This window comes from Diadema antillarum, unplaced genomic scaffold (genome assembly GCF_040938485.1).
Source record: "Diadema antillarum isolate AM-2024a unplaced genomic scaffold, OU_Dant_1.0 seq00001137_RagTag, whole genome shotgun sequence".
In the NCBI taxonomy this organism is placed as follows: domain Eukaryota; kingdom Metazoa; phylum Echinodermata; class Echinoidea; order Diadematoida; family Diadematidae; genus Diadema; species Diadema antillarum.
Window position 1 is genome coordinate 138,954 of NW_027271949.1, and position 18,834 is coordinate 157,787.

At 36.5% G+C, this 18,834-nt stretch overlaps 1 protein-coding gene across 2 annotated transcripts in view; it reads left to right on the plus strand.

The window, feature by feature from the left end:
• The window catches only part of LOC139744119 (uncharacterized), a 124,959-nt gene that overhangs the window by 74,229 nt on the left and 31,896 nt on the right, over nt 1–18,834 (plus strand). Inside the window, exons 11-13 of one of the 2 annotated variants that reach the window (XM_071654574.1) lie at nt 5,426–5,461; nt 15,280–15,381; nt 17,101–17,242. In XM_071654574.1, the coding sequence (XP_071510675.1) occupies nt 5,426–5,461; nt 15,280–15,381; nt 17,101–17,242 (280 nt within the window). The remainder of the gene's footprint in view (nt 1–5,425; nt 5,462–15,279; nt 15,382–17,100; nt 17,243–18,834) is intronic. The other variant, XM_071654575.1, reaches the window with a different exon arrangement.

Genomic DNA, 18,834 nt, shown 5'->3' on the forward strand with positions numbered 1-18,834 from the left:
GCACTGGCTTCCGTTTTGTAAACGAATATTGTTTAAGATCTTGTTGATTGTATAGAAGTCACTTATCGGTCAAGCCCCCAGTTATATACCTGAATTATTAGTGTTTAAATCTCATCGACATACTCATAATTTGCACAGTTCTAAGGACACTCTTCTTTTACAGATGCCAACATGTAAAACAAAAGTAACATTGGGAGACAAAGCATTTGCCTGTGCAGCTCCCAAACTCTGGAATGATCTACCATTAGAAGTCTGGAATCCCCAACAGTAGCAGTCCTTAAGTCCCGACTCAAAACACATCTTTTCATTTAACATCAGAAGCTTTTGCAGCGCAGAAGAATATATGTCTGTTGGTTTTGCGCTTTTTAAATTGATATATTATTATGCTCGATTGCGAATGCTCTAGTTTAATGCTAACTTTTTCTTAACTTTTGCTTATTTTATGGAGAAGAGGTACATGATAATTAACATAACGGACAGCTGGAAACATTTCTTCATTTGGCCATTCCTCGGCATTAAAGATACTCAGCTTGAAATATTAAAGTGTCTTATAGTAGGCTGTTGGTAGTTATTTTCTTTGTTCAAGAATCTGTAGGAAATTTGTGTTGCATGGTTAGTAAGGGAGGTACATGTAGTTTTGCAGAGGGAAAGTGTGTCGGAACAAGTAGAATTTCTTGCAGTAGCTCTGCATAACATTATTCCATCTGCATTATGATATACATTAGCAAGTGAAAATAAGGGACCATGAAGTACCACCTACAGTTGTACCATCGCCTACTGCTGAAAAGGGTAATGACACTATGAGCTGAGCTTAGGGTAGTTCATGGCAGTGGCAGTGAGCTTGGAACAAATGCCTATTTTTGTCGTGTTCATTTCCTCAACCCCCCTTTAAAGATGGCCCTTTCCTTTTGCATTCCTTCCCAAATAGCACAGAACATGATATATTCCACCAGAATGACAAGACTAATGTAAATCTATAACATTTCTGTGATATTTGAAGGTTGTTAGCCATTCAAATTCAAATAATGCACCAAACGCTCACCGTAACGTATTCTGTGTACTAGGTACAGCTGCATACATTAATCCTCCTGTAGTTGTAATATGATACTTATACTTCGAACAACAGATATGCATGTTAAAGCTGTCAGAAAAGAAGAATTCACTAGCTTCTCTTACTTTGTTATCAATGGCAAATAACAACACACCACTTACGTGAACTACATGTACAACTAAGTGCATCACACAGGTCTGTAAAACTAGACTAGTATTTTATTCAAATCTTAACGGTCAATTTAACTAAACAAATAAAGACCCTCTTGAGTTCAAAATTTACAGGAGGTTTCCAAACAGTGTTTTCTTCAATACCTAAGTGTTCTCACCAATTTTTCAAAAATGTTCATGCCAAAGGGATTGGCTGTCTTTAAATCAGTATTTCATTAGTCCACATATGTTGGAAAGATATCAGTTGTTACAGCAGCGTGACAATGACACCATTTTGCCTCACTGGGAAAATATACTGTCATAGCTTCTTCAAAAAGTTGTCAGCTTAAAAGGGATGGCTAGTAACTGATCAGTGGGAATCAGTGGGAATGCTGGGGGATGATTGTTCCAATCCTTGTGGGATTCATTTAAGAGTACATTATATACCTATTGTTGTGTGAAAATTGTTTGCTTCAGAATGGTCTCATATTCAGTAATGTGCAGTTTAATGTTTCCAGGTTAGCATGCCTGTTCAGTGACGGGGCATTAAACTGCACATTACTTGAATATGAGACCATTCTGAAGTAAACAATTTTCACGCAACAATATATATAATGTACTCTTAAATGAATCCCACAAGGATTGGAACAATCAACCCCCAGCATTTCCACTGATTCCCACTTGTAGCAGTTACTAGCCATCCACTTTAAAAAACAAGCAAAAAACAAAAACAAAAAACAACAATCTGAATTTCCATTAGCTCTACCCAGTAACTTGTTTGTATGTAGATACGTTTATAATGATATGTCAAGAATAGAACATTTTTATTTTGTGGGGGCTCATTGAGAGGCGATTACAATATTTCTAATATCAGACTTTCTAAGAGCACTGAGGGGAAAAGTAGTCTTCGTCAAAAATGTATCATTGAACACCCCCCCCCCCCCATACTGATTCATTAATGTCAAAATATTTAAGAGGTCGTTAAAGACAGTTTGTTGGTATTCCCATGCTGAACGTACGTTCTGAATGGAAGTCTGGAACCACCCATGTGGAGTCATCTACATAGCCACTCTCATGTTCCATTGTGTATTTATGGGTGGGGGGGGGGGGGTTAAGTCTGGTGCGACATTGGGTATGATAAAAAGCTGTGAATGTTCTTTTAACATCTAGTTTTGGGCACATATTCATCGAAAATAGTTCTTTCTATTGCATATAAATGCAAACATTTCGTCACTAGCGGTCAGGACTTTATGGCGGCCTTACACTACGTGCAAATGAATGAGGTGTTCACTTGTGCACTTCCAGTAATGCAGAGTTACTTTGCAGCAGGCGTGGGCAGAGTATATATGCAGTGATCACATCTATTTTTTCCCTTTTTGCCATGACTAAAATATTGTCATTTCACAATGAAAATGCATTTCCAGGACAAAAAACGAATTACTTCTTTTCCCAACACGTAACAGTTGCTGTGAAAATCTTTAAAACTATGGCACTTCGGAGATTATGATAGTGCTTCATGTTTTTTGTGTACAACTAAATATAACTTGCCCTTTGCATTGGCACATTATTGTCAACACATTATTACGAAAAGTAAATTGATCCATCACCGCCCCTTTAAGGTTTATAGTCATATGCAACGGGGAGAATTTTGATTCATTGTCTTCTTCATATTCCTCCAAAAGTATTAATTTGTCATTATGATATTTATCATCTTCACTTTACCTACATTTGTATTTGCATCAACCCTGAAGGCATTAGAGGCATTATGTTTCCTGGGGATCCATCTTTTCCAGATTTTGTTGTAGCAATTAAGAAAAATCATTCAGTAGATTTTTTTGGACCTACCTTTTGTGATGCAGGGATCTCGTTATAACAAGCTGCTTGGGACATAATTATTTCTTCATAATATAGAATGGGCTATTTTGTTACATCGCAGATGAAAACCAATACAATGTATATGCGACATGGGACCTGCAGAAATACGTTGTTCCATCAGGTATCTCATTTTATCAGACCTTGTTTTAATATGTTGTTCCTCTGTACTACATTAAGTTGAAGATGGGGTGATTAGACTTTGAACAAAAAAGTAAAAAACAAACAAACAAAGAAATATGTAGGAAATTTATAGGCAAAAAAAAAATATTTTTGCATTGATTAGCATAAATTAATTAATATAAAATACAGTAATTAAAATTGAAAAATCTAACCATACTGTCTTGTAGATTACATTTGCCTCTACCTTAGTGCAAATTTTCGCGAGGATCGCGCTGTCCACCAACTGAGATCTGAAGGGGGGGGGGGCAAAAAGCCCCCCCCCCCCCCATGGTTTCAAGTCCCTCAAAAAAACCGGTGGGATTAGGGTTAAGCCTCACACAGAATCAAGCTCTGCATTGCCAATTTAGCTGTATGTACAGATCATGTGTAGTGTGACCATGTACATGTGCTACAAGTGCACGAAGATACTTTCATGTAGCAACAAAAAAGTGTCAAATGGACAAGATTGTTAATAGATACAATAAGACCCTTAACCAGTTGAGTGCAGACTGATATAGCTATAACACACATTTTCCATAGACACCTGCCTGAGTATTCTTAGGACTCGTCCTTAGTAGGTATATATCAGAGTTGAGATAATGTGTTTTTTTTTTTTTTGACTTGACATGTTAAAAGGGTTGAATGGTCTAAGGTCAAGGTCAAAGGTCATCAATCAAGCTGAATGATATTATTCAGTAGAAAGTGGGAAATATTTTATCCTTTCAGTTTTTAGGCTTAGTCGTCAGTGGACAAAACTGATTAATTTCATCAAATTGTAAGTAATGGGACGTGTACTTGAGGCAAGTCCAGTGATTATGTAGAAAAGCAGAGGCCCTCAGTTGACTGCATGGAAAGTGCCACGTTTTCAAAAGGGGGGGGGGGTTGTATTTCTGGTACCACTTCCTGGTTTCATCAGCTAACAAGCAAAAAAAATATATATCGAAAATACAAAAGGCCTTCAGCACAGCTTTCTGATTCTAATTGCAGTTTTTTTTTAGCTGACAAAGCTGAACCACATTCTATTCATAGGGTGTATTCCTATGTATCGTGCAAAACATGTGAATTTTTATTTTCTTACTTGTTCATGATATCTGTCTTTATATCAAAGTCGTATATAACTTCTTCTTGCAAACAGCAAAATGCAGCTTTATACTCCCCTGATATGCCGCGAAACACCATGCTACAAAAAAGAGGGGCTCAGTCTTCATGAAAGGTGACTGTATTTGGAAATGTAAAGGGATAGGATCAAGTGAGAATGACAGGAATCTTACCCATCAGATGCCTGAGAATGGACTACAGTAATTTGTAAAAGTGGATACTTTTGCACAAGTAATTTTTCATGCTTGGCCGAGGTAGATGAATTTTGTGAGTTTTTAATTCCGCTGAATCAAAACATTAATAATGTTACTAGTTATGTATGTATAGTAAACAAAAATATTCATGTGCCTTTATTTTCGCGCTAGTTTCTGGTAACATGAAGTAAGCGAAAATTTCCACTTTTACAGTATAGTAAATATGATAGTAATGTGAATCTGGGAGTTCATGACATTACAATAGTCTACAAGAAGAGTCATACATATGAAATGCAATTAAGTTCCTTGTAGATACACTCTAACAAAATCATGTAACATGCAAACAAAAGATCAGTATATTGTATGGAGCAAACATAGCAACCCTTCATGCAAATAACCAAGATGCTATGCAACATTTGAATAGTCCTTAGTAAAAACAGTAGTTAGTTGTAGGTTGATATTCTTGAGAGGAGGAGTAATCATAAAAAGCATTTTGAGACCAATTCTGAACCATACTTTTATTGACCTTTGACATCTTTCAAATTATGTATACTACATGTGAAAACAAAAATTTCATATAACTATAAAAAGTGGACGGGCAGTTTCGGGTGTTTTGGGGAATAATCAGAGGGGTGGGTTAACTACGAGCTTATCCTTGAAGATAGCTTCATGTACAATGCTGTATCCTTGAGGTTTAAGTCTGAATGTAACTAATGTTGCTGCCTTTGGACTGCATTTGCAGATGAAGAACATAATGTATTCAAAATGTGCTTGGTGTGGCATTCACATGACCTTAAACAAGGCATGTCTGTTGTGGACACAGAACATTTGACTCATTCTGGGACTCAGTGATACCTTATTAATAAAGTTTGAATTATGCATTTGATGTTCTTTAATAGAAAATGAAAGAGAAGAGATAAACACCACATTACGTAGTAAGTAAAATTGCAAAGGTGCAATCTGGCTTTTCACTTTCTTTTTATTTGATGAAATGATGTAAGCATACCTTATCTTCAAGGTATTTAGACACACTTTTAGGAAGCAATGGAATTGTTTTTATGATGTCACTTTGACTTTATTCTATTTACATTTGTTCTTAATGAGCGTTTTTCTATGATTTGCATTTTAGATAACTTTTTGCTTCACAAGATTTTATGTTGCCCCTTTAAGACATTACAATTGATTTTTTTTTTTCTTTTTCTTTTTTAGCTGTAGTTGCTGCCTGTCTTATCAAGTGCAATTTTTCTAGTTCCTATTGCTATTAAGTTGATGCACATGTTGATAATTGATACCTTGATTGATTATGCCTTGTGTTTCATCATCTCAATCAATTCTGTCGGCACTTCCTCCTTTTACTCTACACTCAGCAAGAACTCTTACAAAAAGAAAATTTCACTGAACCCATTGAGGACAAACTGATTTTGCTATAACACACATTTCCCACAGACACCTGCCCAAGTATACTTGGGACTAATCTTCAATGGGTTAACCCGTTGAGGACGGACTGATTTTGCTGCAACACACATTTCCCATAGACACCTGCCCGAGTATACTCGGGACTCTTCCTCAATGGGTTAAGGATGATTTTGAATTGTATATGTTTCTTGAAATTGGAAGCAGCACCTTTAGTAAGCTCATAGTTGCATTATTTTTTGTTTTGCATGATAATTCTCTGTGGTATCACAAATTCCAATGACTGCATTACAAGCTCTGAATGGCAGTGTAAAAAATATACAAGGAGATGATAATTGTTATAGGTCCATAAAGATAGATTGCAATTCCTTGATGCAAGTATGTACAAATGCTAACCTGTGTGTTTTCACACATATCAGTATTACACCTAGGCAATGTTAGCATCCTGCAATTTTATGAGATCCATGGGTTCTTCACATGTACAGCTGTACATCACATCACATGCCTCCAACCCAAAAGAGCCCTGTAGGCTTTTTGTTTTCAGCATGTCTGTCAATTTTTTTTTTAAAACTCCAGATGGTGTGAAAGGGATGGTATAGTATTGGTGAAGATGAGAATTGGGCTTTTAAGTTTTTGCAAGATACCAAGAAACCACTTAAGAAATAACACAGTGCATACTGTTCTTCAGGGAATTCAAAGTTTATAAAATGAAAATTGGTTTTGGATTGACTGAGAAATCCAAAAACAAAGTAAAGTAAAACAAAGTGGTCCAAATAAAATGTGGGTACCACCTTTTATCAGGATTGCTTTTTTTTTTAGATATCTCAGCCATTTCAAAGCCAAGTTTCATCAAATAAACATTTAATCCCTCTTGGAATTACGTGCTCTTTCATGTTTCATATGGGTTTTTTCATTTCTTACCAAAAAAATGTTAGAAACCTGAGGTTAGACCTCAATCAAAACTATACGATCCCTTTAAGGTGAGTTTAATAAGTAATGCTTTTTTTTTATTGTCATACTTGGTGACATCCCTGAAGGTTGAAGGCAAAAGGTCACCAAACTCTTGTTTAAAGGCATTGTTTACCATTTGCAGATGAAACAAAATCCCAGCTTTAGTGCTTCAAAATAGTTATAAAATGTGAGTTAGGGATAGAAACAACCAATGTAAAAATTTGAATCAGTGTAATCAATGTTAAGTATTGTTAAATATACAAAATGTGAACTATAGTTATACAGTGGACTCCCATTATATAACAAAGTCCTCGGGACCGGCAGTTTTCTTTCGTTATATTGAAATTTTGTTATAACCGAACAAACAAACAATAAAAAACAAAGAGAGGCTAATCTTGCGATGTGAATTTTTATTTCATTGTAACCGGAATTTATTATAACCGTGTTCATTTTAACGGGAGTGCACTGTTCTAAGAATTTTTATAGACTAAACTGTCTACAATTATATTTTATTGAGGAATATAGTAATATCTCCTTATTTTTAGGCTTTATTGCAAAATTTTTACATGGTAGGATGTTTTGTGATACAACTGACCTACACATATGTATCAAATGTGATATCTCGAACATTTTTTACATCACTGCTCCCAATGGCAAACAGTCCCTTTAATGTGTCATATTTCAGCATACAACTGGGAAAGTAGTCTAATTTGTACAAACTGTATGTCATTTTGTTGGAATGATAGAGATAAATATGGAAATAATCCATCTAAAGTCATAATCAAATCCATGGGTCAGAATCAATTGACTTTCATCTACGTACATGTATGTGAATAGCCACACTTTTTACTCCCTGTGGTGACTGCTTGATGAATATATTGCTCCTGTGTCAGTTCAGCATGTAGTAAAGCCGAAAGTTCACCCTGGAAGAAAGGCAGATGATTACCAGGCGTGGTGATACTGTGTAATTAACTCGCCAAAAGCATATGACCTCAAAGCCTCATTTGCATAAAGTAGACAGCTTGTGTACACAAAACTGCTGGGAAAGTGTTGCAGGACAATCGCAATATCTCGCCTCAGAAGCCATCAAATGATTAAATCTATACAGCATATTGAAGAAGAAACTATTCTCTAACTCACAATGTTGGTTATTGTGGGTTTTATTGAGGATAAACCTGTGAAAATAACATTGAAACTTAGCTCCCAAAACAGAAAATTTGGTTTCAAAACAAGTGATATTTTTTCACATTTTCTTTCATTGCCCAAAAATGAAACTTTGCTATATGATTTACGGTAGTGTTCCAAATATCTTTTCTGTATCATTTGGCACATGGTTATGTGCACTGACCAGTAGAGAACACATGCGCAGGAGGATGATCTAGATGTGCATGTCCAGTATTTTCTCTTAAATTGGGTTGTCTTTTTGCTCTTGTTTTCACCTAACTACTAACTGCGCAAACACGAACTTCGCAGGTACGTGTAGTGAGTCTGGTGTATACAATCTGTACATACTAGCAATATGTTAATCAAATTCATATAATCATGCAGGCGCAGACTTATATCCGGAAAAAATCATAACCTTTTCCTACCGTCGACTCAAACAGAAAAACACACATATCTCCAAAGATACATCAGCATTTTCGCCCAAAAATCATATGAAGGATGATATATCCATATTAGATATATGTGTGAAGTTTCAAGGAATTTGGTGGTAAAATAAGGGAGATACAAGGAGGTGAACTTCCGAGATTTTTTTTGTCCTTCATTCTGCACTGTGCTTCAATGACTGTTACGAATTCAAAAGCTCTGGCCTCTTATCAGTGAGTTAATTGCACTGTATTGCCGGGGCTGATTACAATGACTCCTTGAATGATTTCTTTACAACTATGCATGTATATGACCAGGTACAATGTATTGAACCTGCTTTGAGGTATAGAAGACACATTTATGACAATTTAAAGTAAGCTTGCAACATTTAAAAAAAAAAACTAGGAATGTCGCTATGGCGACTGGTATGCCTCCGCCATAATGCATGATTCTCCTAATATGTCTATGCTACATGTGGACAATGTGTGATTACATTTTCACAAAATTAGCAAAATATTGAAATGACATGTTTGTCACAAATGTGTTGAATGTTCACCTTCCTTGACATACACTGCTGTAGGGATGAATGAGAGAGCATGTATTTGGGGATTTTAGGACTTTTACTTGACTTTGACCCCTTCATAAGTTTATGCATTGAGTACAGAGAAAAAGTGCAATTTCTGTATTGGACAGTAAATTGTTACCATTTTCATCTGGCCTTTGACCCTTGACCTTTGACCCTAAAATTCATAAGATAATCCTTGTCAGGCAGAACATGCATAAATATGTACTAAGTTTCAAGATAACTTGAGCCACTTCCGAGATATGGAGGAAGAAGTAAAGTTCAGCACTTTCACTTGATCTTTGACCTTTTGACCTTTGACTCTTTTGGCAAAAAAACAAAAACAAAAAAAGAAACATTTCCCTGAGAATCTCTATTGGGTTAAACATGCATACACCAAGTTTAAAAAGAAAATAATCCTGCAGGCATTGCATAAATATGAGGGATATAGTAAAATTTTGAAGTGTTACCTTGACCTTTGACCCCATGAACCCAAAATTCCCTAGATAATCACTGCCAGTCAGTATATGCATATATACTATGGGGCAATTCCACGGTACGTAGGACACAGATGCCGAAAATTCAAAATGATATTTGTTTCAAACACCATACATTTTCAGACAATACTTGAGTTGAAGTTTTAAGAATCATTATGTTTTTCAATAAAAGCGGCCATTTTGATTTTCAAAATGGCTGCCAAAATATGCCTATAACTCAATGGTGAGAAAGAGTGTATTGTCACATAATTTACCCTCTGTATATCCACTTTACCAGTACTCTAAACAACAATCTTTTATATGTATGCAGTTACCAGACATGTCTTTTACCACATGATAGAAAGAAAAAGCTGGTTGCTTTAAAGAATTTTATAAAAACTTTTAATTAGTTTGACAATGATGGATGTAACGTCAGTTACCAAAAACAAGGAATTTTTAACTTCATTCATCAAAGAAAGTGAGCTGTATGATGTAACTTAGGATTTCTAATGTATGCCCATATGCCTTCCTTTCAATACCAGAAAATAAGGATACTTGGCATACTGGAAAGTCAAATGAACACATCAAAATGTGTAACGTCAGTTACCGAAACGTCATATACCAGTATGTAACGTCAGTTACCATGACAGTAATCATAACTTACGCAAATTTTTTAGACTTTAGGTCATTCAATACACCTGGGAAGTCAAAGGTTATCAACAAAGAGCAGCAATCCCTTTGATAGGGAATGATGTCATCACCATGGTACACTGTATGTCCATGGATACATTTTTTGTGGTTCATTTTATCTTATTTATTTATTTATATTTTTTTGTTGGTGGAGGGGGCTTTAGCTTTTGATTTTCGGTTCAGCACAAGTTTAAGGTTAAATCATCTGGAAGTTTAGGTTTACCAAATGCAATATATAATGCACTCAAATTACTATACAGTACATTCACAGTCCTACGGGATGATAAAGCTACAGGTACCAAATTTGTAGGCCTAATCAATGATGTGGTTGCATGGTAACCACCTTTTTCTATTAAAAAGCTTGTGTACAGCTGTATACCAACAGTTTCATAATCTTTAGTAATGACTGCTTTTGCTAGCATTTTTCTTTTTTTCTGGAAGCTTAGTGAAGTTTCTACCTCAAGGCAAATGCAGGAAGAGATATATTTCTTCGCTTGCACTTAAATGTTTGGTTTAGTTCATATGGCACTTCTTGAAATGGTACATAAGCAGGCCTGACATAAGGCATGTACTGTCATTACTGTTTGAAACTAACACTGATGTTGCTCAACGTTTAACAATAATGTTGCTCAAAGTGAGAGGTGATTTTAGGGTAAAATAAAAAACTTTTCATATTTGTTGATTACTTTATTTCATTCATGCAGGGACATTTTTGTAATACATGATAATTATGAACAAGAAGATTCGTTTATATTGATCTTAGAATTCTTTCATTGCAAAGTCCTATTTCTTGGTATCTGGGATGTATTTGCAAGCCTTGATATACCAGTGAAAAGGAAAAGAAAAACAATTACATTCCTTCAGGCAAGGAATAAACAAATGCCCCTTTGACCAAAAAAGCATGCTTCTTCTTCACAGAAAAAAATATTAAAAATGTAACACTATTCACTTAAATCATTATTGATAATGGAGATCATTTTGTTATTTGTGGCCCTAACAATGCCTTGAGGGAGAAGGAGTAAAATAAAGAAAAGAAGAAAGAATATATCACAGTGGATTTCACATGAATATTTTTATTTGTATGTGTTTTTTCCCCATGACCTGAAAGATATGTTGTTTTTTTTTTCACACACAAAAATATCTGTGTCTTGTGTAGTACTGCAGGGCATTATGGGTGGGGCACTCTACATAGAAACTTTCCTGTTCATGTAAAAAAAAACATTTAAAAAAAACCCTCAGTTATGTCAATATTAATATTTGGAGCTGCTGAATCTAAATGGCTCTGTGTAATCATAACTGTTGAATAAGCATTCAATCTTAAGACAAATGTCAAGAAATATCCTCTGGTGCATTTACATGATTTTTGCTCAACTGTGCTATGGCATAAGGGGGGGGGGGGGGAGCTTGCCCTCTAAGGGCCCCACCCCATTTGTGTCTTCAGATTTTGTTTTAATTTGTTGCTAAGTAAATGCCTGGGATTGTTACTGGTATACTGCAGCAGTATAATAACCTGTTAAGTAAGTTAGTTCTTTGTCAACCCCATAGCAAAAGTATGTGTAACGTCAGTTACTGACATGTTTCCCTTTAAGTTTTCATTAAACACAAAGAAAATGGACTAATGTTTCATTTCATTTGGGTATTTGTAATTGATGAACCAACGTATGATTCCATATCAAACAAATCACTCTGAAAGGTCAGAATTATAAAATATCACAAAACTATTCCTAATCATGATTTTCCATGTGTAAACCCTATGGCAAATGTAAGCGTAACGTCAGTTACGTAACGTCAGTTACCGTCATGCCTTCACTGAAATTGGCATGGTGCTAAAAGGAAATATCTGAAGTGCACATTATTTTGCACACCTGTTCCCAAGAACCTAGGTATATCGCCATATAAAGCACATCAAGTTTAGAAGTCAGGGACATGAGATATTTCCATTTAAATCTACACCATAATTTCCCATGTCCTTTTTCCGTAACGTCAGTTACCGACACATTTTCACTTGCTATGTGATAAGAAATGCAGTTTGAGAGAAAAACTTTCCACCCATTTCTTCGTTCTCATGAACTCATTCATCAATGCTAATTACAAGCCCCAGGTGCTTTCATTCACAAAACTACAACATAAACAATTTCATGAAAATCCTTACGCGTAACGTCAGTTACCGTGGAATTGCCCTATGTTCCATGAAGATACCTTGAACCATTTCCAAGATATGGAGATAACAGTGAAATTTTAACATTTTACTTGACCTTTTGACCTTTGATCTCATGAGCCCAAACTTTCACCAGAAAATCTTAATTGGGTAATACATGTATACACTAAGTTTCAAGAAAATATCTTCAGGCATTGCATAGATATGGGGGAAATAGTGAAATTTTGAGCCTTTTACCTTGACTTTTTGACCTTTGACCTTGAGCATGTACACCCAAAAGTTGATAGGCGCAACTTCACCCCCTAATATACATACATGCCAAGTTTCATGAGGATACCTTTGAAAGGCTTTTTAGTTACGCTGTCCACAAAATTCACTACGGATGGACAGAAGGACGGACAACCCGAAAACATAATGCCTTTGGCACCACTTCGTGGGGGAGGCATAAAAAGAAAAAAAAAAATGTTTTCCCGTATAGATGAATGTTGTGCTCTGCTTAGGCCTTATGTTGTATTGGTTCCCCATACCTATGAAATAAAATCATATGATATGTAGTATCTTGTAACTTCTCCATCTCTGTCCCACTAGCTTTTGTGTACATCTTTCATTTGAATAGTCATGTTCAGTTAGCACTATGTTGTATTTATTGTGCATTGTCACTTTTCTTCTTTTTATCCACCATAAATGTTAGTTAGAATCAAGCATATGGATATAAAGGAACAGTCTTTAAAAAAAAAATAAATAAAAATGTTGCATGTAGTTCCCATGGTGAACAAGGGGAAGGGTTTATGAGGGCCAAAACAATGCATTCAAGCATTTCCCGTCTTTTTAGGTGTATCACAGGTGTAAGAAGCTGTAAGAGTTTATACATTATACCTGTACATTGTAAGGCCTTGAAACACAGAATAATCTGTGTTTGAAGGTCTTACATGTATTAAAAGTGTTACAGGCAGTTGTATTGGATTACTTGTACATGTGTATGGCTGCAAAAGAAGTAATGAGTGCATGCAAGCAAGTAACCATGGGACCAACAGCTTACAGTGTCCTAAAAACAAACAAAAAATAAAAGCCAATGAGGATAAAGTGCCTTTCCCAAGAGCACAACTGCTGTTGCAAGGTCACTTAAACCTCGGACCATAGGATTCACTGTCTTATCCACTGAGCCAAAATGACATATCCTCCTGTGGCAGCACAGGGAAGATGCGTCAAGGTTAAATCTTTGGTGACACTTTGTTCTTTCATTCACATCTGAAACACATAAAGTATGTTCAGTGTATCCTTTGTAGGAAGGAGTATGGGCTCAGGTTTTAGTTATCATTAGTTGTCATTCATGAATATTGAGTACCTATTTTAATAAATGAAATATATTGCACCACAAAGAAGAAAGGATGATGGAATATAAAGTCCTTGTTAAGCTCCTTATGGTAAAGATACCAGGTAATTTTCAGTGTGTAGCTTCAACTACATAATGGTATCATACATTTTGTACTTTGGAAGAAGTCACCATCATGGCAGGAAACAGCACAGACTTGTCTGCATGAGGCATCATGTTTTGGGGGTTACCTGTTATATCCATCCATCTCATCCATTGCACCTTTTTCAAAATATTTGAGTAGATTTTTTTAGTGCCTGACCGTTACATAAGGTCTGACTGCACTGATTAGATTTCTGAAAAGTCCCACTAGGTGGCAGTTCCAGTTCACTGAAGTTTTGCTATTAAGAATACCATTTTCAGCTGTTTCTTCCCCTTCTTTTTTATTTAAGATTTCATCTACTATGGTATTCTATATTCATCTCTGTATTTTCCACATCATTTCTAAAGACTTTTTTTATGATTTACAGTGTATGCTGCATACGTTATTGCTGTTGTTGTTCTTTTACATTTTGTGACTCAACCAATTTTCAAAAAGTAAACAACTCTTGAAAATGTTGCCTCTAGTAACGCAAGTGCATGGGACATGATAATCCAAGGTGGGGAATCATTAAGTATTCTCCTAAAAAGGTACTACTTATTTCTCATGCTCGCACCCAAAACTATTTTACAAATCACTAAATATGTGTATACTTGCAAAATACATGGGTACATACATGTAGTCCGCTATCTGTTTATGTAATTATGTTTGTGTGTGTGTCTGTCTGTGTTGATTTCAGTTTCCTTCCGTATGTTCAAGAGCTCTTTGGTTTTTATCAATCACTCTTCTCATCCTCTATAAGTCTAAACAAATGTCTTTTTTCCCCCCACTAAGCATGACTCAGAGGACACTAAAAAGATATGCGATTAAAGTAGTGTTTGTCCTCATTTCAATGAAAAGAAAAGAGTAACTTTTTTTTTGGGGGGGGGAGGGGTGTTTGCATAATGTCCAGTAGTCGTCCCAAAGATTGTATTTTGGTAGTTATTCTTTGTATGGTTAATGCATGTGAATGCTTTTCAAAATGCACTGAATGCTTTACATTAATTGAGCAAGCTGATATTCACCTTACAGTAATGGCGTAGTGGTCTCACTGCTTTTCTTTCTGTGCATGTAATTAAATTTAAAAAATGTCATATTACTTGTTTTTGCTTCCAAATCAATGCATTCTCTTGGCAAAAAGGGTTGGGAATACCTCAATTTTCCAACCCCAAAACACAAAGGTAAATTGATTACTGATATAGGTCATTTATTTTCATGCTGGTTAGTTCCACAGATAGAAATGTTATATGTGCTTTGCAGTTTAAGTACCCATTAATTTCTGTGATTCGAATCCAATGTTTGAATTATAAAGTTTTACAGATGTCATGCATAACCCTAATTTGAATTTATGTATGGGACAGGAATATGTTTGAGCCCTATAAAGCATGCAAAAGTTTGATTAAACTCTGACCATTTACTAATTTTGTGATTGTTTCTTTTCTTTTTTTACAAATTTTTGGACCAGACATCGACAAATTTCAGGAGTACACTCTTACTGTGACACCTTACAATGAAGTTGGTGATGGAAGCCGTGTCATTTCGAGAGACATAAATGATGACACAAGAGGTGAGTTTAGTTTCATTTGTCATAACTGAAAGTAATATGTTTCTTAAATATGAATGCGTAATCCAATAGGGAACCGGAAGAATTATGCTTGTGTGTTGTCTGCCTGCAGTCATACATGGATTTTCTTGGTACAGTAGTCTCTGCATAATCAGGGGTCCTACAACCTAACTGGGTACTCTGCTTCGCCCATTCCTTGCGGGAACCTGGTATACCAGGGCCCTGTTTCATAAAGATGTTCATAAAGTTAGGCATTACTTTACCAACGACTTAAATATGACAAGCCAAGTGGGTTTCCTAATCATTGTTAATTTCAGTAGCTAAACTTGAAATTTGCAGACACTTATGATTACTTTTACATTTTAATACACATTTTTAGTTGAAGGTGTATTCTTGACCTAGTGTAGATGAAATATTGACCTACATTGTACGGTTGTACTTTGTTAAAACAAGGGGGAAAAAATGAGCACCCATATTGACACTTCATACTCCAGTCATTTGTAAAGTCATGCGTAACTTTACGAACAGCTTTATGAAACAGGGCCCAGGGTTCCCATAATGTAGAACAGAGTATCTACATTTATGTCATAAATTTATGTTCATTTTGTTATACTGACCAGAAAATAAATGATTGAAAGATTTGAGTTTCTTCTATCAATATATGTTCTTTTTCTACATCAAAACTGCATGTATTTTTGTCTGATTTACCTTTTTTCTAATGTGGTAGTGAACTTATTTGTAGTAGTAGTGCACCTGCTTTCACACAGGTGGATTACCTACCTATTGGTTCCTTGTCCACAGGCAAAATCAGTCTCATTTTGCATCATTGAAGGCTCGCTGAGACTATCGGGAGGAACGGGTTAACCCTAACCAGGTCGGGGCTTTTTGGGGTGTTCTGTGGCCAGGGGAGGGTGGATTCAACCCCCCCCCCCCCCCCCCCCCAGCCATCAATCATGCAATTGCCATGAAAATTGGCACATGCATTACCTGTGGCGTAATCTACCAAACTATACAAAAGAAATGGAAATTCCCCCCCCCCCCCCCCCCCCAGCCCTTTTAGGGTTAATTGACACACAAGCTTTATAAACAGTTCCAGTATGTGGTATATTAACTGAATAATTGGGTAGGCATTTTGGTTTTAATGATGATTAGAAATATTCCAGATAAACCTCATCTATTCTCATAGATTCCTGCAGAAAGATTTTAAAAATTGGGGAGGAATGTTCTGAAAAGCTGTGAGCTGAGGTTTACATTTGAACGTGTTCAAATATGGAGTGTATGATTGATTTGCTATACCCTACAAGTAGATGCATTTATGCATGCCCTGTATAAACCCTATACCAGCATATCACACTCACACACACACACACACACACACACACACACACAAACACACACACAAACACACAGAGGCATGCTACTTACTACACATGTCTAGCCAGCTCCATTTAGACTCAAAACCTTTCTTCAGACTGTTTGTGGTGAAATGAAATTATGGTGCCCTTTTAAAGATAGTTTGGAAAAGGACCGATTCAAAGAATACACTTCTGAGTGTTCTGAGCGTTCTGAGCTGAGTGCTAATTCGTGCTTCCAAAAGTTAGCAGCTCTGAGCATGTAAATGGAAAGCCAAGATGGTAATGATCACTAGCACTTGTACCCTGGATAGTAGCAAACAAATGTGACCATTTTTATTTTCTCCTTTGTTTATTCCTGTTTCCACAGTGCCAAGTGAACCTGAGGTAGTGACAACCACCTTTGTCAATGCAACAGCATTAACTGTAGCATGGGAGGAGCCAGCTGCTATCTCTGGCTATATCACAAGATATGACCTACAGTGGAAAGAGAAAGATGCAATTTCGGATTGGTAAGATTAATTTAATCTGCCAGTAGTTTTAGCTCACCTGAGCCAAAGGCTCAAATAGGCCATTTTTTGTCGAGCCCACCGGAGGTGAGGGGAGACTAAGGGATCGCCTGCGGCGTCTGTCCGTCCGTCCTTCCGTCCGTCCGTCGTCCGTCTGTCGTCTGTCCGTAACGCTTCAAAAACTTCAATAACTCTTTACTCTGGGCTTCAATTGCTATTAAACTTTGAGGGAAGAGGGGTCATACAAAGTTTCACATTTTATCATATGTGAAGGTCACCTCAAGGTCAGAGCTCACAGGCAGGGGTCAATGAACTTTAGGGCCCAATGTTAAGTTTTTATGTCGTGTTTCTATTATGGGTCATAACTTTTGATCCATAACTCCATTTGTGACCAAACTTGGATGGTAGATGTCCCTTGGGGAGTGGATGGTCACCACAAGGTCAGAGGTCACAGACAGGGGTCAACGAACTTTTAGAGCCCAATGTTAAGTTTTTATGGCGCGTTTCTATTATGGGTCATAACTTTTGATCCATAACTCCATTTGTGACTAAACTTGGATGGTAGATGTCCCTTGGGATTGAATGGTCACCACAAGGTCAATGGTCACAAGCATGGGTCAACAAACTTTTAGAGCCCAATGTTAAGTTTTTATGGCGCATTTCTATTATGGGTCATAACTTTTGATCCATAACTCCATTTGTGACTAAAACTTGGATGGTAGGTGTCCCTTGGGGAGTGGATGGTCACCACAAGGTCAATGGTCACAAGCATGGGTCAACAAACTTTTAGAGCCCAATGTTAAGTTTTTAAGGCCCGTTTCTATTATGGGTCATAACTTTTGATCCATAGGTCCGTTTGATACCAAACTTGGATGATAGATGTCCCTTGGGGAGTGGATGGTCACCACAAGGGCAAAAGGTCACAGGCAGGGGTCAACGAACTTTAAGGGCCCAATGTTAAGTTTTTATGGCACGTTTCTTTTTTTTGCCATAAATTTTTTACTCTTTTATATCTCTTTTTATCTGTTATATCTCTTTGTATCTGTTATATCTCTTTTTTTATCTGTTATATCCCATTCGCGTACAATTTCTTGTACGCGAATGGGCGAGACACATTATGGCACTTGCCTTGTTCACATTTTCTTTTTCTTCTTGAGTATGCATGTTCAGATTTTCATAAAACTTGGCAGGGATTATCACTAGAATGATACAATGTGTACCAAAGATATGTGTCCAAATGGGCTCTTTTCCCCTCTTGGTGGCTTCAAGGGGCACAATGCCTTTGGAGTGGGAAAAGGGGGGGGGGGGGGGGTGGGTAGCAAAGCCTCCAAAGCATGTGATCAGATTTTCACCCAACTTAACTAGTGTTATTGCTTGAGTATAGAATATACATACAGATTTGCACAGATGGGCACAGTACCCCACTTGGGGGGCCCCCAGGGCACAATGCTCAAGGGGGGGACAAATATTATACTGGCAGAACGTTTGAAATAACAAAACTGATTTCGTTTGGATATAAACGAGCATTTCTTCTTTATCATTTTTCGATTAACGATCATTTCAGAATTAAGAATGTAGAGTATTATTTTATCATT